The 14,364-nt window shown below is 46.0% G+C and overlaps 1 protein-coding gene across 4 annotated transcripts in view; it reads right to left on the reverse strand.

Moving 5' to 3' along the window:
• dclre1c (DNA cross-link repair 1C, PSO2 homolog (S. cerevisiae)) overlaps nucleotides 1–14,364 on the reverse strand; it is a 63,574-nt gene that overhangs the window by 45,054 nt on the left and 4,156 nt on the right. For 2 of the 4 annotated variants that reach the window (XM_063072647.1, XM_063072646.1), the window contains exons 2-5: nucleotides 14,238–14,289; nucleotides 8,249–8,333; nucleotides 5,887–5,946; nucleotides 2,533–2,588 (exon numbers count right to left, since the gene is read on the reverse strand). The exons of 1 other annotated variant lie outside the window; for it this stretch is intronic. In XM_063072647.1, the coding sequence (XP_062928717.1) occupies nucleotides 2,533–2,588; nucleotides 5,887–5,946; nucleotides 8,249–8,333; nucleotides 14,238–14,289 (253 nt within the window). The remainder of the gene's footprint in view (nucleotides 1–2,532; nucleotides 2,589–5,886; nucleotides 5,947–8,248; nucleotides 8,334–14,237; nucleotides 14,290–14,364) is intronic. One more of the 4 variants, XM_063072648.1, reaches the window with a different exon arrangement.

The raw sequence follows: 14,364 nt of genomic DNA on the forward strand, positions 1-14,364 counted from the left end.
AGTCAAAACCCTGAGTCAGCGAGTTCAGATGTCGAGACCCAACGGTCAAAACCCTGAGTCAGCGAGATCAGAGGTTGGAGGCCCGGTGGTCAAAGCTCTAGATCAGCAAGTTCAGAGGCCGAAGCCTGATGGTCAAAGTTCTGGGTCAGTGAGTTCAGAGGTCATGAGCCAATGGTCAAAGCTCTGGGTCAGCAAATCTGCAAGTCCACTAGAAGTTTAAGAACAGAGGTGGACTCTTCTAGAGTTGGAAGCCTGTCTGCGTGAGTGAGTGGATGGAAAGGAGGAGAATGCCTTGTTTTGTTGTGTTTGTGGTGGTCTGTAAATATTGTGGCTCTGTTACAGTATGTTGGTGCCTGAATGTGTGGCAACACTTGTGGGGTGCCCTAGCATACCCCGAGGTTGTGTTGTGACACAATTCATTGTATGTTTCGATGTACATATGACAAATGAATATGGATAGGATCTTACCGAGAAGGACAGGGGCAGCAGGAACAGGGAAACCTCAGCACCAACAGGTTTCCCCTCAAGTCCCAGACTATTCTGATTGGAAATGTATCTCTGAGCTTTCACAGACTCTGGGACTAAATCCTGGAATCCCCTCTCCTCGAGTGCATTCTCCTCCAGCATCTTCACCAGACGGACTGCAGCTGTCCAAGGTGGTGGCTCACTCCCATCCTGTCGAGGCCAACCGCCGATCTACCATAAATACTAGGTCTTGCCGGCAGCGCTGAGTTTTAATGAACAAAGGAAATCTTAACGACTTTAGTGATACCCACACAAAGTCTGTCTCTCACAAGGTACAAAAACATGGAAGTCCCACACCACCAGGTTCACCATCCATGTCACCATCTCTTTGACCCACCACCATCAGGAAGGAGGTACAGGAGCATCAGGACTAGGACTGCCAGACTGGGTAGCAGCTTCTACCCTCAGGCTGTGAGACTAATGAATACCCTGCCACCACCAAGATCTCATCACTAGGCGGGCAAACTACCTACTGTTTACTTTTGTACACTTTGCTACATGCATTTTGTATTATATTTTATTAACTTTTTTATAGTATAATAACATTTTTGTTGTGTCCTTGAGCAAGGCACTTAATCACACATTGCTCTGCGACGACACTGGTGCCAAGCTGTATGGGTCCTAATGTCCTTCCCTTGGACAACATTGGTGCCGTGGAGAGGGGAGACTTGCAGCATGGACAACTGCTGGTCTTCCATACAACCCTGCCCAGGCCCTGGAGAGTGAAGACTTTCCAGGCGCAGATCCATGGTCTCGCAAGACTAACGGATGCCTTTATGTATAATATTCTGGTTTATGTAATGCTGTTGCAAGAAGGGTTTTCATAGCATCTCAAGAATGTTAAGATTCAAGATTGTTTCATGTCACTTCCAGTACTCAAGTGTAAAGGATGCTTTCAGCTGTGCAGCTGTAGAATGCTATGGTCTGGGTGAACGAAGTCCAGCTCTCTTCGGCCTCCTCAGAAAGTACAGGTGTTTAAGAGCTTTCTTGACTGTGTAGGATGCATTCTTAGATCATGAGAGGATGTGCAACGTGTGCACTCCCAGCGGTTTTCACTGCTGTACCACCCATGTACTTCTCCTGATGTCGATAACCATCTCCTTTGTCTGTTGACATCAAGGAAGAGGTTATTGGCCTGGCACCAGGCCTCGAGGCTCTTCCGCCTCCTCTCGGTAGGTCATCGTGCAGTTGTTGGGGATGAGCCCCGTCACTGTCATGTCATCGGCAAACTTGACAACGTGATTGCTCGTGCAGACTTGAGTAAGCAGAGTGTACAGCAATCAGCTCAGTCCACACTTGTGCATATGACAACAAACTCAAGTTTGATTTTGTGTGCTTTGATCACGTCCGTGACACAGAAAATAACCCAACTTTCCTTGTTCAAAGAGCTCGACACCTATTCCTCTGCTGTGAAGCACAGCTAGTCAGAGCAGAAAGCCACTGTCTTTTGCAGCATGACCTCCAACTCCACTACTGCATTACCTTCAAGGAAGGCTCCTTCTAAACAGCTAACCACTTCTCTTTCCAGTGAGTCATCTTCAGTTTTTAAATTCCCCCCACCTTTCTTCACATAAAAGTTAGCTAACAAAAAAAAAAATCATGTTCTAACACATGCACTGACATTCACACAAGTTAAGAATGGCAGAATAGTAGCATAGCAATGAGTAAACTCAATCACAGCAACAGCTCTAAGATCAAGGTTTAATTCCCGCCATTGTCTGTCAGGACTTTGTACATTCTCCCCGTGACTGTGTGGGTTTCCTCCACGTGCTCTGGTATCCTCCCACATTCCAAAGACGTACTGCACGGGTTAGGGTTAGGAAACTGAGGGCAAGCTGTGTTGGCACCGGAAGCTTGGCAGTACCTGTGGGCTGCCCTCCAGCACAACCTCAGACCAGGCTGGTCACCGATGCCAGTGATGCATTTCACTGGAGGTTTCAATGTCCATGGGACAAATAAAGCTAATCTTTCATCTTTAGCTACATCACAAAAATCCTTAATACCCACATCACCGATCCAGGGCAGTGTCCTGCAGGTAGGAGAGTCACAACTATATCTTCTTTCTGTTTGAAATAAAAATTGTATCATTAACTTTTATGTAAAACAATGAAAGGATGACTCGTTAATTGTATAAAAGTGCATTGATTAAAGATTCAGAGCATAGAACAGTACAGGCCCTTCTGCCCACAATGTTGTGTACGGGGTCTTTCTTTTGTTACATTTAAAATGGCGACTTTGTTATGTTAATCTGGGGAATGCAGCGTTGTTGTGCTTTAATGTTGAAGAGAGTTTGCGCTAACAGTTTGTTTTACTTTAAAATGAGATAACAGGGTTCTATTAGCAGGGTGGTTATGTATCGTTTTGTTTTCGGATGCCATGCTGTATGATATGACTGTGGACTGAGTTTTGGCGAGGAGTCGGAGGAGAGACAAGGAGGACCGCGGACGTGTGGAGAGGCTCCGGTCGATTACTCAGGGTGGTCCCGAGCCGTGAGTCGACGGAATTCGGGTGGTCGTCTGAAGTCGAATTGAGCTCCAACGTAGCGCACAAAGAACTTGGACTTTGATAAGTGTTGGCGCCTTTTTTTTTCATTACTTTCCTCTCTGTATCAAATGTACATTAATGTCATAGAATTAGTAATATCTATAAAGTGTATTTGTTAAAATCTACTGGGTGTGCTGGCTGACGATTGATGTTTGTGATTGATTCGGGCGGCAACCAACCCTGTGGGGAGTGTTGAAGCAGGTGCTGGGCTGGATTTCCCCTAGACATACACGAGCCAATATAACGGAACGTTACAGTTGTACTGACCTTTTTACTTCTTCTAAGATCAATCTAGCCTTCCCTCCCATATATTCCTCCAATTTTCTATCATCCATGTGCCTATCTAAGAGACTCTTAGATGGCCCCAATGTATCTGCCTCTACTACCACCCCTGGCAGAGTGATCCACACAGCCACCACTCTGTGTAAAAAAAAAACTTACCCTTGGCATCCCCCAATACTTTCCTTCAGTCACTGTAAAATCATGTCCCCTCGCATTAGCCATTTCCACCCTGGGGGAAAAAAGCTTCCAGCTGTCCACTCAATGTTACTCATCTCCTTGCACCCCTCTATCAAGTCACCTCTCCTCCTCCTTCCAGGTTAATCAGATATCTGTACTATCCAATTTAAAAATCTGCAGGCTACAGTCTAACAGGTGTCCCAGAAAATGGAGGGTGTGTGTGTGTGTGTGTGTGTGTTATGAGCACTACAACCTGCAGTCGAGGCACTCCGCACAGCTGCAGGGTTTTTAAAACCACAAGTTAACAACTCAGTCAGCTTGCATGATGGGCAACAGTAGGGGAAGGTTGTGAAGCAGAGACAGGGGTACCTCAGTAAGTCAGGGTTATGAAGCAGAAACAGGGGTACCTCAGTAAGTCAGGGTTATGAAGCAGAGACACACAGCATAGTTGTTCAGCCTGTACCAGATCAGTGCAAGGGTACTCAGCCCCTCCCAGCTGCCCACATGAGCTCCTTACAGCACAGACCTTCTCACAGGCTAACTCAGCTGTCCCAGTCGGGATTTCAATAAGCACTAAACTACAGACTTAGAAGTGGAAGGCAAGCATTTCGTTGCTTCAACTTTTTCTTGCAATTTAATTTCCAGATAATACTAATATTATTTTTATTTAGAGATTAGAGTGTGGAACAGGCTTTCTGATCCATCGAGCTGCACTGCCCAGCAACCCACCTATTTAACACTAGACAACTTACAATGACCAATTATCCCATTGACACGTACGTCTTTGGACTACAGGAGGAATTAGGTGGACCCAGAGGAAACCCACGTGCACACGGGAAGAACATACAAACTTTCTTACAGAGGACACCGGAATTGAACTCTGAACTCCAGCGCCCTGAACTGCAATAGCTTCACACTGACCGCTTCACTACCGTGGCGCCCCGAATCCAGACAATATTTGGACAGCATTTGCCGTCCTCCAACCACCTGGAAACACTCCGCCAAGCCAGGCTGCGAAAGGAGAGTTGGGCACAGGGCTAGCAACTCCATCCAGAACTACAGAAATGCCAAAGGAATGATCTTCAATGGGATACACGTGGGGACAACTTGAAACACTGGCCCAGGACAGAGGGCTCCGGCAAGCTGCTGTTGGCAACCTATGCCCCAGTTGGGGTGATGGGCTTAAAGAAAAAGAAAGGAAATTGCAGACTTACAAACTGTGTCAGCAATGGAGGGAAAAGGTTTCATTGTTTCAACTTTCTCTTACAATTTAATTGAGACAATACATGAACAAACATTGCCATCCTCCAAACCCCTGGAAGCACTCCTGAGGCCAGAGAGCTTGCAAAGATTATAGTCAGTGTCCCAGCAATTTCGTCCCTCACTTCCCGTAGTAACCTGGGGTCCTGTCCAGCCCCGGAGACTTATCTATCCTCACGTTCTTCCAAAAGCTCCAAAACTTGACATGCTCCAGCACATTAGCCTGTTTAAAGCTAACCTTGCATTCGTCAAAGTCCATTTAATACTGTTATTTTAATACGATTAATACTTCAGGAAAGATATCAATAAGATTGAAAGAGTGTGGAGAAAATAAACAAGGATGTTGCCGGGACTTGACGACCTGGGTTAAGGATTGAATAGGTTAAGACTTTATTCCCTGGAGTGTACAAGAATGAGGGGAGATTTGATAGAGGTATACAAAATTATGAGGGGTATATTAGATTAGATTAGATTATGAGGACACACAGTCCTCTTTTATTGTCATTTAGTAATGCATACGTTAAGAAATGATACAATATTCCTCCGGTGTGATATCACAGAAACACAGGACAGACCAAGACTGAAAAACGAACAAAAACCACATAATTATAACATATAGTTACAACAGTGCAACAATACCATAACTTGATGAAGAACAGGCCATGGCACAGTAAAAAAGCTCAAATTGCAAGCAGGCTTTTTCCACTGAGGTTGGGTGAGGCTAGAACTAGAGTTATAGGTTAAGGGTGAAAGGTGAAATATTTAAGGGAACCTGAGGGGGAACAACTTCTCTCAAGAGAGAGGTGAGAGTGTGGAACGAGCTGCCAGCAGAAGTGGTGGACGTAGGTTTGACTGCAACACCCAAGAGAAGTTTGGATAAGCACATGGATCAGAGCGTATGCAGAGATATGGTCCGGGCGCAGGTCAAGGGGACTAGGCAGAATAACAGTTTAGCATGGACTAGATGGACCGAAGGGCCTGTTTCTGTGCTGTAGTGCGCTATGACTCTATTTAAGAAAGCCTTGTTTTCAGATCGGAATATTTATGGTCATATCGGCCATGTGGGAAGCTCAGAGAGAGGAAGAGGCACATCTCTACCTTTCCTGTTGCTTCATCAGTCAAGGAGATCTGAGTTGGAGTTTCAACTTCAACAGCAGTCTGAAAAAGACAAACAATTGCAGTGTTTTACTCACCAAGTGGTTTAAATAGAGCTTAGGACAACACAAAACTGAAATTTACTCCTTCAAACTGTCCCATGTTCTAATATCTTGAAGCTAGCTGGCTGTCACAAGACTTTCATTTTTTCAGTGCCCTTCACATCCCAAGGTGTTACAGTCTTTCACAACGTCTAGTTAATGTTAAGGAAATAGAGAGATTAATAGACACAGCAGGCAGCATGGGGTAGGAAATCATAAACACGTGAGAATCTGCAGATGCTGGAAATCCAGAGTAATACACACAAAAATGCTGGAGGAACCCATCAGGTCAGGCAGCATCTATGGAGGAGAATAAACAGAGGGAATTTTGGGCCAAGACCCTTCGTCAGTAAAGGAAGTTGGGCGGACACCAGAATAAGAAGTTGGGGGGGGGGAGGGCAGGAGAAGGAGCACAAGCTGGCAGGTGACTGGTGAGACCAGGTAAAGGAAAAGAGAAGTTAACGTTGTAGCTCCCAACATAGCAAACAACGGTGCCGCGATTGAACGCCAACGTGACAATGACTAGGTGCAGTTAAACTTCAATGAACCAATCTCTGACTGCTCCAAATGCCGATGGTTCACAGGTAATGTCCCCTGACACTTCACTGGCCCTGTAACTCCCACACGCCCTTTAACCTTACTGGGCTCACTGTAAAGTTTATAACAACACAGCGTAACAACTAAACAAAAGTGAATCAAAAATGTGTTGAGGTATTAATTGGACATCCAGAAAAATCTGCCAGTCCAACACCAAAATGGGGAGCATGCTGGAATTACAGAGTTTAACTCTAATTGGTTTCAGGTGATCGATGGGGTGCGTGGAGTGGAGGAAATTGCCAGTCAGAAGTTGGCTCCAGGACACCAGGGAACACTTCCCAAGTCCTCTTCAAAACACTGGTTGTGGGATTGTTAATGCTAAGCCGACGGGGCAGGGAAGTCCCATCTCTCGGACAAAAGAAAGCACCTTTGATGGTGCTGCTGAACTTACAGCTATTGATCAGCAAATCCTAACCAACTCAACAGTTAGCTGAGATATGCAGGAACAATATTTTATGTGGAGAACTGGTGGGATGAAAGAGGGATGGGGGTAAGGAAACAGCCTGCAGGGCAGCACAGTAACGTAGCAGTTAGGGTTACGCTTTACAGCCCCAGTGATTAGGGTTCAGCTCGCACCGCTGTCCATAAGGAGTCTGTTCATTTTTCCTGTAGCGGCGTGGGTTTCCTCCCACGTTCCAAGGCCGTACGGGTATGGGTTAGTAAGTGTGGGCGTGCTGTGTTGGCATTGGAAGTGTAGCGACACTTGTGGGCTGCCCCCAGCACATCCTTCAACTGTGTTGGTCATTGATATTTCACTGTATGTTTTGATGTACACGTGACAAATACCTATACTTTATAGTCGCCAAACAATTGATACCAGAACGTACAATCATCACAGTGATATCTGATTCTGTGCTTCCTGCTCCCTGGAGTACAATTTGATAGTAAATATTAAAAATTTAAATTATAAATCATAAATAGGAAAATGGAAAGTAAGGTAGAGCAAAAAAAAAAACCGAGATGCAGGTCCGGATAATTGGAGGGTTCGGCCCAGATCCAGGTCAGGATCCGTTCAGCAGTCTTATCACAGTTGGAAAGAAGCTGTTCCCAAATCTGGCCGTACGAGTCTTCAAGCTCCTGAGCTTCTCCCGGAGGGAAGAGGGACGGAAAGTGTGCTGGCTGGGTGGGTCGTGTCCTTGATTATCCTGGCAGCACTGCTCCGACAGCGTGTGGTGTAAAGTGAGTCCAAGGACGGAAGATTGGTTTGTGTTGATCTTTACTGTTGCATTCCCCCTTTCAAGGGCTATCATTGGATAAATGGGATTAGTGTAAATGGGCCAAATGGCTTTACTTCCTTCTCTAACTCTGCAACTGTGCCATGAGTTGAACCCATGTTATGACAGAGAGTGCTCAGTAAATGCACTCGGTACGTACATGTATATACACACACACACACACACGCACACGCACACACACACACGTTGCAATGAGTTTTGTAAGCTTTAAAGTGCTAAGTGATGCCAGCCATTCTTTTCTTCAGTCAAATCCCACGTGTGTTACGCACGCTCACCCATGATGCATTTCAGAGCAGCTGGCCACACAGTGCGATCTCACACTCTGAGATGACCGCTTGGGAGAGACCACGTCTGGTCCAGACCCACTTAGCAGCTTCACTAGACACAGCAAGTTAAAAAAAAAGAGAGAAAGGAATTGAAAAAGGAACTTACGATATAATTCTCCCAGAATTTATATTTTTTACTTGTTAGCAGAATCTCCTTTGTGACAGGTGAACAGTAGAGTCTCAGCTTTAGACTGTAAAAGGTAAAAAGATTCATTCTATTAAAAGTTCAAAATAAATTTATTATCAAAATATGTATATGTCACTATATACTACCCTGAGATTCATTTTCTTGCAGGCATTCACAGTAGAACATAGAACTATAATAGAATCAATAAAGAGAACTATTCAGAAGTGAAGACTGACAAATAACCAATGTGCGAAAGAGATTTTATAATGTGCTTGATGGTGGGAAAAGGGTTTTCTTTTGATGGACTGGCCTGTATCCACTGCCTTTTGTTGGTTTTTCAAGCAATCAAGTTGCTTCAGGCTGGGATCACATCTTGGTCAGCAGTGTCAGAGTAATTACTGCTTTATGAGAAGATGGTGGTGGACTAACTTGAACTCCGGCGTCCACGTGATGAAAGTGCTCCCTCTCTTAACTTGAAGAGGAACTTGCAGAATTTTGACCACTGCTGGTAAGAGGATGGAGATACATTTCCAAGTCAGCGTGATGTGACATTTGGGGAAGGATGGTGCCTGGAGGCGGTGCTGGCATTCCCACGATGCATTTCCTTTCCTTTCCCAAAAGAGGTTTACTCGGTCATTACAGCATGACATGGTATGTATGACCGGAACAACGATGGCACTCGATAGTGACATCTTCAAGCTCATCTGTAGAAACAGCTTAATATCTGCCGTTAATGTCTCTCTTTTTCCCTTTCGAGGTGGATGGGGTTCTGTCGAGGACCCTGACCTAGAGCTACACTCAAGCTTCAGTTCTTTGCGGTAATGGGACCCACTTCTGGCCATTTATCGGTATCCCAAGGATGCAGCCGAGAGGACAGGCGTGCCTTTGGGGTTTTGAGGCTTTGCGGCCCTGGGGACAAGCTGATTCTGTGCCAGTGCCGCTGACTGAAGCATTGTGGGAGAAAATGGAAAATCAAGAACAGCGGATTGGCTGTCAGGGGCTATGGGCTTGGCAAATTGCACACGCTCTCTCTCTTTCCTCGTCAGTGGGGAAAAGAGTTTGTTGTTGATTCTGAAGTAGGAGATCTTGGACAAAGAAGTGACGTGGCAGATTTTAACACCATAAATCAACAAGCTGTTTTTTTTTGGCACGGGGAGGGCGAAGAGAGTGGGAGGGGAGAGGGTGGAGGGGGAGATCGACTTGCCATTACTGCAGATCATAGTCTTTCTTGGAGGCTTTGCTACTGCTTGCTTGGTGGGTGGTGCTGATGCTTCTCGTTTCCTGAAGTAAGAGGGGAAGGGGGGGGTTATTGCTTTGCTGCTGCTAGTGCGTGGGGAGGGAGGGAGGGGGAGTTTTGGGATTCCAACGTTTTTACTGTCACATTCTTTGGGGCACTCTTTTGTTTTCGTGGATGTCTGTGAAGAACAAGGACTTCGGGATGTATATTGTATACATTGTCTGATATTAAATGGAGCCACTGAACTAGATTATACAATATTACAGTGCTTCATGATACACACTGTTTATAACACAGTCTGTTACTCTGCTTAGTCTCAGCGACCTGAACCAGGACCATAGCCCTTCCATCCATGTACTTAAATGCTGTAATCAAATCCACAATCACTACTTCCACACTCAAACCATCCTCTGAGGGAAGATGTTGTTGCCCCTCAGTTTCCCCTTAAATATTTCACCTGAACACTATCGAGAATACACTTGAGGCTCTGTGATACCCACAGGTCCCAGAAATCCTCCAAAGAATAGGAATATTATTGTCACATGTACTGAGATACAATGAAAAACTGGTCTTGCACTCCGTCCGTACAGATCAGTTCATTACACAATAGCTGTCCATCGCATCCGACAATGTCAGGAAACTTGTGTGGGAGAATTTTTTTTTCCAATTGGAAGAGCTGCTGCACTGGGGGCAGTCCCAGCCTTTCGAGCTCAGAAATCCAGATCCAGTGGTACGTCATGGTCATCCACTGGAGTTTGTGACTCACAGGGAAAACGATAACAGCATGCAGAATAAAGTGTAACAGTCACAGAGGAAGTGTGGTTCAGCCAGACAATAAGGGAGATTATGGGCTCAGGAGTCCAATTTATTGAGCATGGTGGGACGTGCTTTCAGGCTTTTGTACCTTCCGCCCGACGGGAGAGGGTGAACAGAGAAGATCCAGGGTGGGTGGGGCCTTTGATTACACTGGCCGCTTTACTGAGGCATCGAGGTGAAGACAGAGTTCATGGGGGGTGGGGGGCTGGTTTCTGTGATATGCTGAACTGTGTCCACAACTCTCTAGAGTTCCTTGAGGTCACGGGCAGAGCAGGTGCCGTACCAAGCCATGATGCATCCAGACACAATGCTCTCTGTAGCGCATTGATAAATATCAATGGGGACGTGCCAAAATCCTTTAGCCTCGAGGAAGTGTAGGTGTTGAGCTTTCTTGGCCATGATGTACGTGTGTTTGTGTACATGACTTATCCACGTACCCGTGGGTATCGCGTGCTCCTTTCTCCAGGGACATGTGGGCATGGATGTAACCCTGGAAGAGGAGAGGCAGTCGGTCTGGGCAGAACTCTTGACTACCTGCTGCCTGGACCTGTGAATGGCCACCACGGCCAGGCCAAGCCACAATACGACTAGGAGATAACCTGAGCAACTCTCTTCCCTTTGCACTGGGTGCTGGGGTGGTGGTGGGGGGCGGCTGAAGATCAGAAGGGTGGGATTGAAGTGTAACTAGAATGTGAGGAGCAGCCCTTTCAGATACTCAAACAGAGGCTGTAACCTCTCACTATAAATTCCATAAACAGTGGTACACTGTCTCCTCCCAGCCACAGAAGCGAAAGGAGTCTGGGGAGTCTTTAAACTGACTTAAGGATCTGTTATACGATACTGCTCTGTGCAACAATCTCCACTCCGGGACGCCAGTGTAAAAGGGGCTTGTTTTGCTATTGTTGTTTGATTGCTTGTTGTGTTCTGTGTTGTTCTGCTGAACACCAGGGCACGCTACGTTGGCGCTGGAACATGTCGAGGCACTTATAGGGCTACCCCAGCGCATCCTTGGGTGTGTCAGGTGTTAATGCAAGTGTGTTCTTCCATTACACGTCCTTCTCCGAGGATTGTCACCCTGTCGTGTTGGAGAGAATCTTGAGAATTCCTGAGACCCTGAGAGCAATGCTGTCTGGAGCTTAGCTCGTGGCAGGATCACCCATGGTGGTAAGGTCAAGGGGTGGGTGGGGGGGGGAGTTCTAGACAGAGCGATCCAACCGTGGAGCTGGTACAGGCAGGCTGCAGCAGAGAAGCGTAAAGACTGTGTGGCGGCTGCCCGTACATCAGCCTCCCCACATTAAACACAGGTATTCTCCTCTGAGGGATTCACTAACATCCTGGATCAGCCACCTGAGGAGTCACCAATAGACAGCCCCCTTTGGAGAACATCAGACTCAACTCGAGTGATCGTGCTACATCCTTTTACAACCTTCATTTACAGCTCTCCTCTGGGCGGATAGTGATCAGCACAGGTGACAATCTTGTCAGATATACAGTAGCCGTGGAAGGACAAGTTGGTTGAGCTCCGCTGTGTGGAAACAACACCTGGTCTGTCAGTAACTCGGTACAGCACCTGCAGGATGTCAGTTAACAATTCAACGCCAACAGTTCAAACACTAACCTGCTCCACGGACCGGAAAGATCACATGATTATAGCTTCCACCACTCGTAACTGAGTGAACACATCAAATCAACTATTTGTTTAGCACACAGATGCTTTTGCAATTGGTAGTCAAAAAAAAAAATCATGAAAATTACAGAGCAGCACACACAAAATGCTGGAGGAACTCAGCAGGTCAGATTGCATCTGTGGAAAGGAATAAATAGTCAAATTTTCCAGTTGAGATATGAGATATTTCATCAGGACTGGAAAGAAAGGGGGAAGATGCCAGAATAAGAAGTGAGGACAAACTAGAACAGGGGTCCCCAACCTTTTTTGCACCGTGGACCAGTTTTAATGTTGACAATATTCTTGCGGACCGGCCGACCCCAGAGGGGGGTGGGGGACGGCTGTCCAAGTAGGGTTAAACACACCTCAACATGTCTTTTACAGCTAGGGTTGCCAACTTTCTCACTCCCAAATAAGGGACAAAAATAGCAGTCAAATCCCAGGACACTTTACCCCAGGGAAGACTACCATGAACATGAAGCCTTGCGCGGGCACCTGTGTGCACATGCATGACGTGTGCACGTGATGTGTGCATACGCGTACGTGCCGATTTTTTCTCCCTACAAATCGGCTTTGCTTTCATCTTCCCGACTATACTGTACATACATTATTTCTCCTTTATATAGGCTGTGTATTTATCATATCATTCCTGCTTTTACTATATGTTAGTATTATTTATTTTTGGTTTTATGTGTTATTTGGTATGATTTGGTAGGTTATTTTTTGGGTCTGGGAACGCTCAAAAATTTTTCCCATATAAATTAGTGGCAATTGCTTCCTCGCTTTATGCCATTTCGGCATGAAAGGTTTCATAGGAACACTCTATCTTAGCGGGAGAAATACGGGACAAGGGCGGTCCCCTATGGGATAAACCACTTTAGCCCAATATACAGGATGTCCCAGCAAATACGGGACAGTTGGCAACCCTATGTTCAAGTTCAACAGTGCGTGACAGGGAATGAGGAAAGGTGCAGCTGACTCGTATCATTTCCTCGCGGCCTGGTAGCACGTGCTCTGCGGCCCGGTTGTTGGGGACCGCTGAACTAGAAGGTGATAGGTGAAGACTGGTGGGTGGGTATGTGAGGGAGGATGAAGCGAGAAGCTGGGAGGTGATAGATGGGAAAGGTAAAGGGCTGGAGAAGAAAGATGCAAATGGTAGCCACTTTCCACTTTCTTGACATCCATACCTCCAGGAGATAGGTTAGTGCTGAATGTCCATACACTCCCTTAATATTTCAACTCTACCTCCTCCCTCCTCCTCTGGCAATGACTTTTCCATTCTCTGTGACCCTGTGTCCCATTTGACCTTCATCAGCCAAAGCTTCCCATGTGACTGCATCACGGGCTCGATACGGCAACCACTCTGCCCGTGACCGCAAGAAACCGCAGAGAGTTGTGAAGACAGATCAGGAAGACCAGCTCCCCCTCCACGGACCGTCTGTACCAGTGGTTCTCAACAATGGGGCCATGCTGGATTTCACAGGGGCCACAAGTAAAATACAAGAAACTGAGCCACAGGAGTTTCTGAATGGGCCACGATAAGTTTACTATCTTAATGAAATATTACTAAAATATATAAATAAAAAATAAATTAATAAATGCAATTTAACTTAATGAAATGAATGGGAAAATATGCTAGATCAGGGGTTCCCAACCTCAGTCAAGGGTCCATAGTATAAAAAGGGTTGGGAACTCCTGTGATGAAGATGCAAATAAGGCAGCAAAACAGCTTAGCTTGTGTGTGTTTGGGGATGGGAGGGAATGCCGGGGGGGGCGGTAGGGGCTACAGAGGGCCATGAGTAGAAAACAGGTTGAGGACCACCAGTCTCCACTTCTCGCTGCCTCATAATCAAAGACCACAGCCACCCCAGAGGTTCTGTCTTCTCGCCTCTCCCATCGGGCAGAAGATAACTGTAAGCACATAGGCTGAAGGACATCTTCTACCTTGCTGTATTAAGGAAGGGTTTCGTAGTACAAGATGGATTCCTCACCTCACAATCTACCTCGCCAGGACCTTGCACCTTACTGTCTGCCTGCACTGCACTTTCTCTGTAACTGTTACACTTTATTCTGCATTCTCTTATTTTTTACCTTGCTCTACCTGATCTGATCTGTATGGATCGTGTGCAAGGCATGTTTTCACTATACCTCAGTACATGTGACAATAATAAATCAATTATCACCAGAAAGAACAACTTGCTAAATTATATATAAAACATTCAAGAGATAACACTAATCAGAATTAGTACCTGCATTCCAACCGTCTCTGCAGGACAGGAGCTCTTAATCCCTTCATGTGATCTGCAGACAAATCGTTTGGAAATTCCATCACTCAATCATTCCATTTCCCAGTTGAGAATACCACAGATCCAGTTT

This window comes from Mobula hypostoma, chromosome 20 (assembly GCF_963921235.1).
Source record: "Mobula hypostoma chromosome 20, sMobHyp1.1, whole genome shotgun sequence".
NCBI lineage: Eukaryota > Metazoa > Chordata > Chondrichthyes > Myliobatiformes > Myliobatidae > Mobula > Mobula hypostoma.